Genomic DNA, 16,591 nt, shown 5'->3' with positions numbered 1-16,591 from the left:
GGTAGTTGCCAATCCGAATTTGGACATCGCGCCAAAAAAAATAATAATAATAAAGCAAAAGAAAACAACCATCATCGGGGTACAGTGGAGACTGATAAGGTACTTTTTAGTCATAGTCATAGGGTTAAGGGTATTATGAAATAAAAACTATCTAAAATGTATCTTACAGGCTGAAATAGGTAGCTACAGCCCCATAAAATGTATAGATTCTTGACTAATATCACCAGACGAGTGGATTTAGACACTCATTACAGGCACGTTCGTCTGTACAGATTAGACAGATCTTGGTGCTTTTAGAACACCAAATTTGTTGACAACATTATTACCTTTAACAAGCCAAAGGTTTATTTTTTTATTTACCCTTTTTTCCACATCTTAAAACAGCTGAAAACTTTAACCCCTTAGCGAATACCCACTGTACCCCTTCTGAACAATAATAAATCGCAATCCTTTGGGCGCGGCCTTTGTTCGGGCCACTCTTTAAAATGACTAATCGGTCCGGAGTCCAGGTCCAGGCCAGACAAGAAATCCAGAGGCCAGAGGAGACACCCGAAGACCAACGACCAGCTGCTTGATTTTCAGTTCCCGTTGCTGCCCCGTGTTCCTCTGGCGATTCTGACTCAGCATTATTGAAATTACTTGTGGCCCACATTCACAACGAGTGTTAACCAACTCCTACCTCTATTTCTATGCGGTTTTTCAACTCTTTTCACTTTCGTTTGTGTGGCGTTACGCTTGAATTGCCGCCTCGAGCGCGAAAGTGTTTATTTCTACATTCATATTTTGCGTCTGTTTTAGATTTCTTTCCAGGGAATCGTTTTTTTGTCCCATGTAATTTGTTACCAGGCACGTCGACGTCGACGGCCAATTAGGCCGTTTAATGCCGCATGAAATGAAGCCCGGCTCTGACCTTGAGTTAGGGCCCCCAAAAAGCCCGTCAACATATCAGTTTAGTCGGTATTTGTGTGGAGCTAACACAAACACACAAAAGTCGAGAATCTAGCATAACTAATTGTATTTACACGCCATAAATGTAAGTAATTGGCACACGGAAAACAGATTCACTTTCCACAGTTGTTACATGTAAATATTTAATATCGTAAGTCTAGGTGTCTGGAGAGGGGAAGTTAATTGTTTTGTAATAGTAAGGGCTCTCTCTCTCTCTTTGCTAGACTCTTTTATTTCCCCACGAAGCTTTTAAGAAGGTGACGCATGCTTAGAAAGTACTTTTACTCTTTGGTACGTTTTATGCCAGTGATATCAATATATTCTACTGTTGTGAATACAATACCTAAAATTCAATGTTTCAACAAGTACCAAGTTATAGGCAATACCTATGTGTAAATAAAATGTACCAGTAACTAATAGGGTTCCATCCTAACCCTGTTTTATAAAGATATTTTTAAATAAAATAATTACAATTTATTAAACTTTTTTTTAATGCTTTTAACTTAATAATATAATAAACTACAAACAAATTCCACAAATAAATTAAAACCGAAACACAACATTTTCTCATTTAAACAAAGAAACCAAAAATAATTCAGTTTTTTCGCTCTAAAACTAAGGCAAACAAATGCGCTTTGTGACGTCATCCTATTCTCTTTGTTCTTCTGCACCACCTTTTCCAAGCCCACAGCAAATGTTGAGATATAGTGTAGCGAGAGAATGTTGCGATAGAATGTTGCGAGAGAATGTTGAGATATAATGTTGCGAGAGAATGTTGAGATATAACGTTGCGAGAGAATTTTGCCAGACAAATGTTGCGATATTAAAGTCTTCGCGAGTAAATTTGTTTTCTCTCCGACACTCTCTCACATTTTTTTTTCTGGCAACATTCTCTCGCTACACTGTATCTCAACATTCGCTGTGGGCGCTCTCTCGCAACACGTCGCAAATCGGTATATAAAGAAAGAGGAAACGAGAAAAATTCAAAAAAAAATTTGTTGACGGGCTACGCGGCGTATGAATTTCCGAACAATAAACCTCCACTGAGGAAACCTCGCGAAATACGTAAAAGTCGCTCAATCGGTTGTGTTTTTTTAACTTTTATTGACAAATAAAGTCAAATTTGTGGTTTACAAGTGGGGAAGAAACGACGACCTGAAACTAAAATTGCAAAATGCATCAAATATGCACGTGAACTTCGCACAGTGTACGAGTGTGCGCAGTGTGTGTTTGGGTGCGATTGTGTGTACGTGAAAGTTCGAGTGAAAGTAGCTTGAAAATTAGAGAAACAAAAGCTACAGGCACGCAAAAAATACAGCACTTGCAAGCCAAAGCAAAATAAATAAAATTAAAAATATATAAAAGGAAAACAGAACAAAAAAAAACTGACGAAATTATGACTCTGTGTCCGCCAATAAATCTGCATGCCACCCACCGCCCCAGCGCCCTACGTCCGGCGCCATCGCCCTCGGAACGGAAGAGCATCGCCCGGAATTTGTTTGGCAACGCGCCCGGCGACTCGAACATCGACGAGCTGCTGGCCAAGGAGCAGCGCAAGATGCTGATCCGCATCAAGGAGTGCTACAACTTCGACATCCTGGCGGAGGAGCAGCGCGAGCAGGAGGCGGCGGAGATAACTGGACAGCGGTTTCCCTACCAATCGGTCGTCACACCACCGCTCAGCGATTCCGCCACCACCAGCCCCAAATCCTGTCCAGAAGCAACACCGCCCTCGATGGGCGCCGGCGTGGCCATTTCCGCCCAACAGATCTCCATTGCCATCAAGCGGATGAGCAGCAACAGTTCATCGGATCTCGCCAGCAGCAGCACGATACATGGCCTGAAACGTAAGTATTAACTAGTGATTTATGGGAAAAGAAGGTCAAGACCTAAATTATAAATTCCGGGAGATTTTACCTAGACCCTCATCTAAAAATAGTAAGGTTTCACAAATTACATCAGATTCAAAAATATCTTTCTAGATTTCTCTAAAAAAACAAGGTATAGAATTGTTGGATCTATAGATTTCGAGTTGTTTTCCTGAATTTTACAATATTTCAAAGAATATCATAACAAGCTATTACAACCGTTCTACCTAAAAATTTTCTTGTATATCTTTTTTGTGAATGTATCTAAGTAAATAGAGATATGTACGTATCTCGAGTTTCAAGTAAAATTTTATTTCCTCGTTCTAAAAACAGGATCGTTATGGTTTATTAAAATTGTTTATATCACATTTCTAATTATATTGTAAACGGAATCCAGCATATATATATTTTTTTATTAAGTAATTATATGACATTGTACAGCTTGAGTCATAGAGTTATATATTTTTTTTTATATTTTCGTCCAATAAGCGGGCACCTGATTTTCATTCCCTTTTCCGCTATTCCTTCCCTTTGCGTCCCTTGCTTTGTGTTCGTCCTTTTCCAGTGGTTTCACCCCTATGCACTTCTTCCCGTTGGTCGCGGAAACCCACCCTTGCCTTTGGATTTTTCTAATTTTATGTTTCCCTTCGTGCGTTGATTCTTATTGTCACTTCTTTGTCCGCTTCTCTTTTTCGGGTTGGTCTTGTTTTCGATTCCCTTTTGGTTTCATTCAGGTGCATATCCCAAGGATTTGAATCCTAAAATAGAATCCCAAACAGCTATAGTAAAATAGATAAATAGATACTTTTAAGAGTCTAAAGTATCTTTAGTTGAAGTAATGCAATAAATGATCAAATTAAAAGATTCTCTGAAATGGTTGGTGTATCCTATCTTCGGAATCAAAATCTCAAGTAAACGTCTAATAGTTTACTAGGTTCTAGTCGCTCAAACAGCAGGGTATGATACGATACGGCCTTTGGTTATTTAACCGCGCGCTAAGGGCTCGGATCAATATTTGCAACAACTGTGCACATAATGCACTCTACTCTTTGGTTGTTGGAGTTGTTGTTGGTGTTGTTGGACGGGCCTTAAGTGCCGTTAATGCCCCTTTTTATCGGTTTGTTTGGCAGGGCTCGGCTCTCCCCCGGATTCCCCTCACATTTTCATATTCATATTCATTTCACGTTTCTTTTTTTATTTATTTTATACGAACACGGCGAATCTTGTGCTTAACGAAAGCTTGTTTTTCAGTTTTTGTTTTGATAGAGGTTTGTTATTTTGCGCCGTTCCATTTTGCCCTGTTTCCTAACCACTTACGATACGAAAACGCTACGAATTTTATTCACACTTCGCTTTCATTGTGGAGCAGCCATTCCCCGTCGGTTTCGTTATCAATTCCGCATGTCAAGGCCCGATTTCGTTATTGACTCTTGGGTAGAAAGTATCACCAAATATATTATTGTATTACTCCTCGACTAATCAAAGCCCACAGTTGGGATTCTATATATCGAATTTGAGAGACAGCTCAATTCGAATCGTTTTGAAGCTTTCATTATTCATATTACAAGGCAATAAGTAACATTTCATGTTCTAAACAATTATATAGATACATTATCTTAAAGATATAATTAAATTTGTATAGTTTTCCTATCCCAATTAGCTTAAAAACAAATCAGGAACATTGCTAAGAAAATAACTAGTTATTACGTAATGCTCAGATACAAAACTATTACTGTTCAATAGTTTTAATAAATCCCACATGTTCTACACTCAGAAAATCAAATTTTCAATTGATTTTTCACAGCATTCAATTCGCAAACTAATAGAAAACTATTTTGTAAACTTTGAGTTCTAGTAGACGTTCGACTGTACCTCCATTTGTTGGTTTATTGTTATTTATGACTGCTTTACTTTGCGCTGATATTCGCTGATAAATCGTGGCAAACAGAGAAGGCGGGGAGAAGGAGGAGGAGAAGAGAGCGAGAGAGACAGGGAGAGAGGAGAGAGGAGGAGAGCGAGAATTGTCGCCAGTTTGTCTTTGATTTGGCAGTGTGTCAAAGCGAAAAGCTAAACAACAAACTGTACGCCAAAATAAAATGTTGAATAACAATCGCGCGCCAAAAATCTTCCTCGCGATCTACGCGAGATTGCAGCCGAAAAACACAAGAAAACAGGGAAAATCGACAAGAACAAGGCAGTTGCTGGCAATTAATTGAGAGGCCTCAATTAAATTTAAATCAGCGCCAACGCCTTCTGGTTTTTGTTGTTCTCATGCTGCAGTTCTTGCAGGCGAAAAAAATATATGAATAACAACAACAAAACGAGAATCAACTACTTGGCACACGCCTGCGACTGTACGCGGATTGTTGTACTTGTAGTTGTAGCTCCCACTTCTTGTTGTTGTTTTTTGTTTTCTGCCTTGAAAGCCGCACCCACGACGACAAACGCAATCTGAACAACAAAACGAACGCGAAACAACAACAAGCAGCGTCACTCTTATACGATGACGCACACACATTAATACATATATGTATAGTTCAGGAGAGTGGAAGAGACAAAGAGAGCGAGAGCTCGCGGTGGTGCTGCCGTCTCAGCCTTAATTCGCTGTCCAATCTAGCCTTTTTCCACTAAAAATACTGAAAACTAGCCAGATTCGAAAACTCAATTGGTTTTAAATTTCCTAAAGGCTGTTTTGTGATAAAACAAATTGTTTTTGAAAAATAATATCAATATTCCTTGCCATTTTCCTTAAAAAAATATAATCACTTCAATGATGAAATAAAAGATCGAGAAGAAGCGCTTTGGCTTTTAGATTTTTGTAAAGGACGGAAAAGATAGCTTTATGTTGTGTTTTGAAAATCCTGGCAACACTGCCCACACGATCTTTCTCTCTCGCCCTGCTGATGATGTTTTTGCGTTTTGGCGCGAATTTCTTATTTTTCGTGTTTATTTTTAGTCGTCTTCGCTGATAAGCAGTGTCTGTGTGTGCGTGTGTTATTATGCGTAGTACGCACGCACGTTGTTGATGTTTTTCAAAACTCGTCTGAAGGTCACACACACAGGCGCACATGCAGATCGCGTAAGTACAGCGCCAAATGTTATTGTTGTACTTTTGCGGCAGGTCCGAATCGAAAAAAACGGGTCCAAATGCGGAGGAAAAAAACAAATCAATTAGACACCAGTTCTGTTATCTTCTCCGCCTCTCGCTCTCTCCCGCGCTTTTGGCATGTACTGTACTTTTCACAGAGTTACTTAGCTTAGCGTTTTGTGCTTTTTGTTTTGCTTCGGCCTTTTCGCCACGCCCCAAAAAGCAAGAAGTTATGTGTTGTTATGGGATTCCTCGATTCTTCGGAAATTTATGTTTTCTAATTAAGTATGCTGAAGAAACTCTCTCGCGGAGCTCCCATATAAATATTTATAATGTGAATTCTTTGTTGCCGTTCCTGTTTTCATCGCCGCCTCTCTCTCCACACACATTTCGTAAACAAAACGCGTTTTGTTGTTACTAGAAAAGAGGGGTAGAGAGTTGGGAGGGGGAGCGAAAGCTTCCAAGCTGCGTGCTCATAACGATAACGGTAAACGCACTCCCCGTCATTCACCTCTTTATTACAGAATTCCCCTGCTTTCTTTCGTTCCTCTCCCTCCCCTTTTCCGGCTCCCACCCGCTCATTACAATAGGCGATCGTTTTTTGCCGATTTCCCCTACTGCTTCTTCTTCGCCTGCGTTTCGCTTGACGTTCTTTGTCGCTGGCTTATAATTTTCTATAACTGTACATTTGATTGTATCGCCGGCAGCGCGACTCTTTGGCTGCCAGTCTGCCCCATCCATTCTCTTTCTCTATTGTGGGGTTTCCAGGTTTCTTCTGTAAAGTTGTAACGCCCCCCGAGAAAGAAGAAAGCTTTTCTACCATTAAAAAATGGATCCTCTGTTTATCATTGGGAATATTTTTGCTAAGAACTTGTCGGTTTTTCTAGCTTGAAAAACTTATGTAACTTAAAAAATAAACTAAATTATAAGCGTTATTTATTTATGAATAAGCCAAGCAAGTCCCCCCATTAGATTAACATTCTTGTCTCATATAGTCGCCATAGAAGTCTCGAATAGCGAGTGTGCTTAAGTATTCGGTTTTCTAAGCTGGCCTTGGGGCTTGTTTCTTGTTTTTGTATTCCCCCCAGCCTTTTGTGGCTGTGCCGTTTAGCTTTTCAGCTTTTAGGTCACTGCGCAGTGGCTGCGGTTTCGTGAGCGTCTCCGCTGATCGTCTAAGCTCCGGCTAGCGGTTCACTATACGACGCGATGAGGCAACCGCAGCTGCCCGCGATCGAGACCTGATAGAGGAGTACAGTCTAACTCAGCTCTAATCCCAACTAGTATTAGCAGCAAAAAAAGGGCAAGTTCTGGAGACTTTGACTACCGAAAAGCATACAAATTTATTTTACTACAAAGGTGTTTGTATATATACCATTACAAAGGCTTATAACCCTTTAGATTTTACACAACATCTTTAAGAAGCTTCCACTAAAATAAGTCGGACTGTACTTGAGTAGAAGCTACACAGCTGCGTATGAAACAAAAAAAAAAAACAATTTGCGAGGTTGATGTGCTATTTGGCTATCTATCAGAACGCATTCGTCTTGGGGCGATCGGCGATCGTTCGCCTTTATAGATTACTCAAGTAATTCCCTTCCCCCCTGCCGGTTTTCACTACCCACAAAGCTGCAGTTATCGCTGCGGCCATGACATTTATTTATCGGCTAGCCAATGACCAGGTATGGGTTCTCTCCGAATAGGTGTTCTAGATTGCACAAGTGTGCATAATTCTGGCGAGATAAGAACGCTTTACAAAGAAGCAGAAAAGGAAAACACCCACTGACACGTATTCAGTTGCGAAAATGCAATTCGATTCGCACACCTTAACTTTGCTTTCCCTTTTGGCTTCTGAAGGTCAAACAAAATGACGCTTGCACTTTTATTTTTATTTTCCATTTTCCACTTTTGAGGTGTGACTAAACACAAACTTTGTATAGCTATTGAACGGAGATTAGAAGGGTATATGGTAGTCGTGCCAAGGTTTAAGCCTCTGAAACTATCCTACGTTTTAAATCACAACAATATCTTTAAGATAGCTATATTTATTTACCTTTACTACAATGTTTTTCCCTTTCTATCTTTACAGGCAAGTATCGCGTTCGCAAAAATGTGCCAAAAATCATCAAGATGAGTTACGAGATCAGCAACAACATCAACAACAGCAACAACAATGTGGATAATGGGACTTGCGAATTGGGGAATGCGGAGCAGTGATTTTGGGGGAGAAGACGACTGATCGGCAGCCCCTGGCGGAGCAACAATTGCAATATATGATATTTATTGTAAACGTAATTTTATTTTCTAAAATAATTTGTTTATATTTTTTTTTTTTGTGTGTATACCCCAAACACAAGGTGTACATTTTTTTGTTTAAACCAAGACTTTGCGGTCCCCAAATGTTGTTGCATAAAGAGACAGAAGAAAAAAAAGGAAAAACAAATGCTTAAAAGCGAAAAACAGCCAACCAGAAACAACAAACAAAAAAAACAAAACCAGAAAAGATTGGCGCGCGTGCACAGCCAAAACAGGCAAAAATAATATAATATTAAATACATCCGGATGCATAGCGATCGATATAATTATGGAAATTATTAAGTCGTAGATATATACTAAAAATTATTTATGTGTAAAAAGGAAATTATATTTGTACATTGGCAATATATACGTAAATTGTGGCGAGACAGCGAAAGACACTTCGATTCGCTGTCGGCCGTAGACTTACAAAGTAGATTAAATTGTAATTAGGCAATGCTAATTTTAGACGAGTGAACGGCGACGACAGATCGGCGCTATGCATCCGCTTTATAGACTCTTACCCCCAAATCCAAAAAAACCAATTCAAGCGTTCTCAGCGTGTTTTCGGATCCTGATGCACGCGTGTGCCAAAAGTATTTACAATTTACTTTGTGTCATGATCTCAATCATTAAAAACAATTTTATTATTTTGTTTATTGTAATTATAATTGAAATTATCTAAAACAAATTCTTCTTAGCCCCCACCCTACCCCACACAAACACACTCATACTGCACACACACACACACACTTTTACACACCACACCCACCTCACCCCCTCAACTCATATTTATTGTATGTACACTATCGATGTGACATTTTAAATTGTATGTACTGTACCATGAACTGTATAATAATATTTCGTATCTGTGGCAAAATGAATTTCCTCCCTCTTAAAAAAAATCTATTTTGAACAACCTAACTGTGTATATTGTATGGAGAAGTACTAAAACTCCAAGCAGCTAAATGAGAAAACAACAACCAACACTGTGTATATTTTCTAAAACAAAACTAAACAGTAATTTTTGTAAAACTTACGCAATCATTAAAAAAAAAAAAACACTTTATCACAAAGAAAAAAAAAAACCTACAAAAAAACTCTTAAAAATACAAATGTAAAACAAAAAATCTTGAAAAGCTTTTTATTTTCTGGGGGCCCTTTTGGGACGAGATGGCGTGATTATTCCCAAGCGCAAAGAAAAGTCGAAAAGTTGGTAAAGAACATGAGTGGAGAAAGATAAAAATAAATAGATGGAATGACTCAGCTTTGAGCTCCGGATGCATCAGTTGCCCCATTAGACAAGGGCAGTTCTTTTCTTTGCAGGCACAGTAAAGTTTCGATAATATGGATATAACTAAAGATTTAAGAAATCAAGAGTAGTGAAATGGTCGATAACCAAATTATCAGACAGAAGAACTGAGTCTCACTCTTACTTTTTTTTACATGAGAAGATGAAAAACTTTTTTCCAAGGTACTACTGTAAAAATCAAAACCTCTGTAGAGGTTCGGAATGCAATCAAAAAAAGTAAAGTGGAAAGGAAGTCGAACCTTCTCCAATTAGTAGGGTTTCCTCTATTCGCTTTCATCGCTAATCACCCGTACCAATTGAGAGGCTTCACTGTGGGGCACTCGTGGGCACACTTGTGTGCCTTTCAATAGGCGTACATATGGCCGGCGGACCTTTGGGAAAATGCTTTCTAGTCGTAATTTACTTGCTATCCGTCCGTATGTGTGCATATCTATTTTATTGTTATGTGGCTGGTGGAGTGGAGTGGGCACTTAACATTAGATTGGCTGTGACTTCCGGCATACAAACGATCGCTGGGCGTCTGATGATGATGATTGATGCTATCCAGAGTTTTTAAGGCCCCTTATTTTTCCCCTTTTTTATAATCTAAATCAAAACTTTGGCTTTCCGTTGCTCTTGGGAGCTCATAGAATGGTTAGCTACAGTTTAGGTTCATGGATCTATCTTTAAATTTTATTTAATTTTGGAATTATAATTTAAAGCTGAGGTGACCTATAGAGGTGCAAGAATTCCGAAATAAAATATTTTGAAAGATAATATTGAATTGTTCCGAAAGATACAATCTTAAGGTAAGTTTGGCCACAATTTTCTATAAATTTACTTTAAAGATACATTTCCAAATCGTATCTACATCTTGCAGATACTTTTATTTATTGCAATTTCCTACAGCACGGCTGAAATCAAAAACGGGAACAGCTTACCCAACCGTCTTAGAAAATTTCCACTTCTTTATGGCTTCTGTTGCTATGCCAGGCACTTGGGCACTGACTGCTCTCTTGAGCGAATCAAGAATGCAATATGCTATATAATAATGGCACTGGCATAGAGGCAAATTACATGCTCTGCATTTAGTAACAAGCATGTACAACATATTTGCCCACTTAACTAGCGGCCTGGTACGGTTATTAGCATGCAATTTCAAGATTTTAATGGCTCTGCACTCGCATTGCAGTCACATTATACATACATTTATACATAAGTACATCCATATGTACATACATCTGTATCTAAAGACACGCATTCACGTAACGCAACAAAGCTCAGGCCTACAATAGAGGGTACATTAATAGCACAGAATGTTATGTAATCTTTTTATTATAATTTAAGCTTGGATTATATCTTTGCTTATTTATAATGTTATGAAATTGTTGGTTTATCATTTTATATATTTTTGATAATTACAAGATTTACCAATCATAATGAATTATACATAATCCTTTGTAACACCTGGTGAAATCGATCTTTTCAAAGCTATCTTACTCACCGCCACTGTACAATGTGTGATCGAGCGGAGGACGAAAGGAAAGAGAAAGGCAGCTGGCAGAGGTGTTTGTACTCTCGGCAAATTCGCGTTGGCCGCGATTCGCAATTCGCAGTTTTCAGTTTTGACTGCGCTGCCGCAGCGCTGCCTTTGCCTTTTCGCCTCGCAATAAATTCAAAGTTGAAAAGCAGAATTTATGACGTCGGTGGTTGCCATAACGGTACTGCCTAAGCCAGCGCCATTAAAAAAATAAGATGGAAAAACAGGGTGTTGCTTTGTTGTAATTGCTGTTTCTCTATTTCTTTTTATTTCAGAGTTTTTATTTCTCTCGTCGGCTGCTAAAATCACAATAATTTATTGCGCGGAATTTAATTGCATTCCCTTTTCGCATTAATCACCATTAATGTCAGCGCCTGCATTCGAGTTGGGGTGCAATGGCTGGAAAAGCGTGAAAAGCGAGCCAAGGCCATCTCTGACAGTTGAACGAAGTTGGGATTGAAATCAATCAGCCCTGAAATGAGGTTCCCCTAACTTGCGATTCGCTCGGCACTTAAAAAAAATATTGTATTCTTTTGTAATGCATTTTATGCATCCTGGCAGATTTTCCTTGTTTTGGACTATACCTAACAGTCCCTAAATTTGAAAATTCGATTTAAACATTTAAACTTAAACATAAAATATTAAATTAGTTTTTGACAACAATAATATTTATACGAAACTTAAGATTTATTATTACTATGCTATTAACTATTTTTAAAGAATATTTTTTTTATCATTTGTCCTTTTTTGTTCTTTGCATATATACATTATCCTTTTCTCAATTTGTTATATTACCTTCATAAATAAAAAATATAATATTTTTGAAATTTCAATATAAAAGATAGATTATGTTTCAGTGTGGACCGCATAACGTGAGGTCAGCAAAGGGGAAAAAAGCAAAGTGGAGCTGATCCCGCGGCCACTGCTCTAATCTCCTGACCAAGTTGTGGCTTTGCATCATTTCCCTGAACCTATACGACTCGGATCATTTGCTATATATACCCTTTCTCAGTAAAAACTATTAACATTTTAACAGAGCCTGAATAGATTTGGAATTAAAATAAAAACCCAAAAGCTTCAGTTCGGGGATTTAGATTATTTTAAAATAATATTGTTAGAGTATTTTATATTAACGTAAAGATTGTAACATTTCATCAATCAATTAATTTTATAGCTTAAGCTACAAGTGATATAATATCTTTATTCTTAGCTGTTATCATGATCGTTTCCACCCATTGAGGAAACTCCGCAGAACATCCTACTCAACAATTACTTGAGGTATCTACAAAGTCGACCAGATAAGATAGCCTTTTCTGTTGCCAGAGCAATTTGAGTTGGCCAAGACCGGGGCAATTTGCAGCACAAATCAACGGCATGCAAAGCACTTTTGGTTTATTTCGTTGATTGTTCCCACAATTTTCGTACAATGCCGGAAAATGTACGTGCCCAGTACGTTGTTACTGTAATTGGCCTAAAAAAAAAAAAAGATAAAAAGAGACCCAAAGCGAACTGAGACTAAAGAAGATGAGGGGAAAAAATAAATCATACAACGTGAAAATTCTTTTCAAATGTCAGACAAAGGCTGGTCGGAGGTGTTCATGGGGATTCCCTCCGCTGCTGCCTGACAGACTCGAAAGATCTTCCAGATGCTCGCACGCTGTAATCGTGCCCAGTTTTTCGGATAGGGCAGTGAAGATGTAGCTGAAAAGATACTGTGTATATGGGAAGATCACGTACGCTCAAGATGGGGGCGTCATTTACATTGCCCTCGAAGAAGGGAGCTTAGAGCCAGGATCGCATCGTGAGCGTGAGCGTGTGAATCAAAGGCAAAAGTAAGCGATGATCGGGCCAACTCAAACCGAAGGAAGAAGTCTACCCCCTGCCCTATCCTCTTCTACTAACACAATGTCTTGTAGATCTTCGAAACGTGATCTCAAAATGAAAACGTCTGGCCTTATTATTGAGATGTCGAGAGTTTTGGCTTGAGAAAGGTTTTTTAAAGTCTGGAAAGGGAAAGGAAAATGAATGCTACTAAATGAAAATGTCCAAAGGGGAAAGTCTTATCAACAAATTAGAAAAAAGTAAATTGGAAATCAATGAACTTGATAAGCTAAGCTGGGATTATTAACAATCTCGAACGAGCTTATTTTGGTATTCCTCTCCGCCTTGATCAACTATTTTACCGTCCTCATTCAATATGGAATGCAACAGAAGGTGGTTTCAAATACCATTAAGCTGCTTACTTCTGAAAATTCTGAAAGAAATCTATAAGATATATAACTTTGTTAACCGGAGGTTATAGTAAACACTCAAATATTTGTAATTTGTAATATATAAGTATATATATTTGTTAGTATTCCATTTAACAACACAATAAAAGGTTACAAAACTAATCAATTTAAGATTCAGGCATGTTTTTGATTTCCTTTAAGTATTAGACTTAATTTTTTGGGGACATAGGTTAGTTCTGTAATATATTCTTATTCTAAGACTAAGCAGAAAGCTAAATTTTGAATTGAAATTAAAATACGGCAATAATTAAAAAGAATATGTTTCCTTATGCTTGCGTCGTAAAACCACTTATAAATACCTACGTCAATCGACTCTCCACCCAATGGAGGTTTTTACTCCACATTAGGTTTTATCTTTCATCACCTGTCGCAGACTTAATTGACAGACCCCAAGGAACCACCTCTAAGTTGTTATTAACTTAATGCATTTTAAGAGATTTCGATTAGCACAAACATTCACTCTATTGTTCATTTCAATCGAGTCTCAAAGTAAACTGGTCATGTTTGATTTTCGGAAAATAGGTGTATCCAAAATATGCGCCGGAATTCTGCATGGATTTTTTATATTCGCCGGATACACGGGCATGGTGTTCTTTCGTTTTAAAAAGGATCAAGTTGTGGCCATTAATCGTTCGTGGTGGATGGAGGGGATATCGCTTATCCTGCGATTTATCCCACTCGGTGTCCATATCTATACCTACTTCATGTATATTAGAAGGATCGAAAAGTTTATCGAGCAAATGCTGCACTCTTTGAGACTTGTACTATCGATTCCCTGCTATCTGGCGATGATCTACATACAGCTTTTCCATGGTCCAAAGGTGGTTAAGTTAATAAATCAGTATCTGCGAATCGTACGTGAAGTTAGAACGTTGGCCGTTAGAAAAAGAATTGGATTTGGAGGCGGACGAGAGTTTTTCCTGATCTTCCTTTCGTTGGCCTGTCAGCTCCAGGAAATTGCCTTTCTTTTGCGACTTTTGCGCTGGGTGGTCAATCTGAATAATATGATCAAATGGACCGCCTACTGTGTCCTCGTCACATCGAGTAATATGATTCTTAACATCAGCATCATATGGTACCTTAGCTTGGGCATTATATACAAGGAGTTGAATGAATACCTGCATTCCGAGATGGGAAACCAATTCGAGGTCTTGAAGGATCCTCGTCAAAGATATCAGCCCTTATACAAGCAGTTGAGAAAAATAAAAAAACTGAGAAAAGCCTTGACTATTTTCAAGGAGATATATTATGTGATTAGTTCTTTGCAAAAGATTTCCAACATTCATCTATTTTTGGCTCTTACCCAAACCGTTTTATACTTGATTGTTGTATCCTACAAAATGATAATTGACCTAAACTTTCGCCAATTTTGGTTGTGGTTTCTTTTTGTTAAGATCATAATTCACGTTTTAATTATAACTTTGGCCATTCAAGGGGCTGTTAATCAGTTTGTTTATACTCAGGAAGTTCTTTTGGATATATTTTTTACAAGTGACTTGAAGGATTGGAAGAAAACGGTATGTAAAGTCTTGATATCGGTTTAGTTTAATTAATAAATATTTTTTGTAATTTTAGGTGGAGATATTTGTTATACATCTAAACCTGTGCAAATTGAGAGTCTGTTTTTTGGGCCTTTTTGATGTCTCCAATGAGCTATTCCTTGTAATTGTATCAGGCATATTTTGTTATCTTGTTTTTATTGTACAATTTGTAATGCAGTTGCAAAATAAATAAGAAAAGTTTATTCTTTATTATAACTCAAGCTCTTGAAAAAGTTATCAAGAAAATGGAGACATCCTTTAATTTGTCTGGTACAAACTTTTTAATGGACAGCATTTAACTGGATAATGTCACTCCTTTTGATATTGTAAAGCACTCTTTCCCCTGACAGCTCAGGATCTTATCGAAGTTTACTTTCACTTGTCATTAACCAAATGCACCGCGAGTGCCATGGTTTAGAGCAATTATTTTTCCATTTCAAGCCAAGTTAAAAACCAAAGCGGTCGGTCGGTCATGTTTAAGTTTCTTCGTGAGATGAGCGTTTCTAAACTATCTACTAGTATCCTGGTTGGAATTTTTCGCTACTTCCAGCTCATGGGAGTAGTTTCCTTTCGGCTCATCCACGGCGAGGATGGGTATAAAGTTTGCAATGAAAATTGGCTCAAGTGGACCAGTGCTATCAATCGACTATTGGCCCTTTGTGGATTTATCTATTTTGTGGGAAAGAGTACACTTGCGATGCAGAATCCGATCATGCAAGTTCTGCATGTCATTCGTATAGGTTTGAAAATTCCCAGCTCTTTCATAATAGTGGTATATCAGTTTTTTCGTGGTCCCGAAATAATACAGTTGGTCAACAGATTTCTGCGTCTTATTCGCCACGTCAAAACTTTAAATAAGTCAAAACGAAGTGGTTTTGGTGGCCGAAGAGAGTTTGTTTTTATCCTTTTGAAAGTTACCTCCCTCGGGCACGAGGTTATTTATCACTGGTTTATAACAAATGAAGATTACAATCTGGATTTCCTTCTAAAGTGGATTTGCAACACCTACGTTATCTGCGGTTACAACATATTAATGCATATTTACTGCTTGGTATTCCTCAGTCTCGGGGTCCTCTGCTCCGAGGTGAATGAGTACGCTCGCACTGACCTGGCAGCCCAACTCGAAGATCTGAGTCCACCGATTAGCAGGAGAAAACGGAGAAAAGCGAGATGTCAGCTGGAGAATTGTCTCGCTCTTTACAGGGAGATATATGCTGTGAATATTGCGTTTCAAAAATGTTTCGAAATTCCCATTGTTGTGGCACTCGCTCAGAAGATTATGATGGTGGCTGTTATAGGCTACAGTGTAATCACTATGTCAACTTTTAACGGCTATAGGTTGTGGCTTATTGTGGGCAAGCACATTTTGGATCTGCTTCTGCTGACCCTGTCCGTCCAAGGAGCAGTGGATCAGTTTAAGGCCATCCGTCGGCTTAATTTAGAGGTCTATCCTGTCAGTGACTTGCCCGAATTTCATACTATGGTAAGTTATAATGGCCTTCCTTTAAGGAAAGTTTTCGATTCTAAATATTACCTTTGCTTCTTACAGCTAGAGATATTCTTCACATACTTGAATTTGTACAAGTTTCGAGTTCGTATTTGGGGCCTTTGTGATATCTCTAATGAATTGTTCATCATATATATATCGGCATTAATTACCTGGATGGTTTTTATAGCGCAATATTCAATGCAAATGAAAAATATTGAAAAAGAAACTTGAAGTCGAGAAAAA

At 38.2% G+C, this 16,591-nt stretch overlaps 2 protein-coding genes across 2 annotated transcripts; both read left to right on the top strand.

The window, feature by feature from the left end:
• Positions 1-1,939: 1,939 nt before the first annotated feature.
• glec (gliolectin) lies at positions 1,940-8,456 on the top strand. Its single transcript, XM_017165129.3, has 2 exons — positions 1,940-2,795; positions 7,991-8,456. The coding sequence occupies exons 1-2, from the start codon at positions 2,345-2,347 to the stop codon at positions 8,116-8,118; spliced, it is 579 nt and encodes a 192-aa protein (XP_017020618.1). The 5' UTR covers positions 1,940-2,344; the 3' UTR covers positions 8,119-8,456.
• A 5,362-nt stretch (positions 8,457-13,818) lies between these two features.
• On the top strand, positions 13,819-16,579 carry Gr93d (Gustatory receptor 93d). Its single transcript, XM_041774518.1, has 3 exons — positions 13,819-14,510; positions 16,198-16,342; positions 16,409-16,579. Exons 1-3 carry the CDS (start codon positions 13,819-13,821, stop codon positions 16,577-16,579), a joined length of 1,008 nt encoding a protein of 335 aa, XP_041630452.1.
• The last annotated feature ends 12 nt before the right edge of the window (positions 16,580-16,591 follow it).

The sequence above is a fragment of the Drosophila kikkawai genome, chromosome 3R (genome assembly GCF_030179895.1).
Source record: "Drosophila kikkawai strain 14028-0561.14 chromosome 3R, DkikHiC1v2, whole genome shotgun sequence".
NCBI lineage: Eukaryota > Metazoa > Arthropoda > Insecta > Diptera > Drosophilidae > Drosophila > Drosophila kikkawai.
The sequence above is the reverse complement of the archived record's forward strand: the minus strand, read 5'-3'. Positions and strand labels throughout refer to the sequence as shown.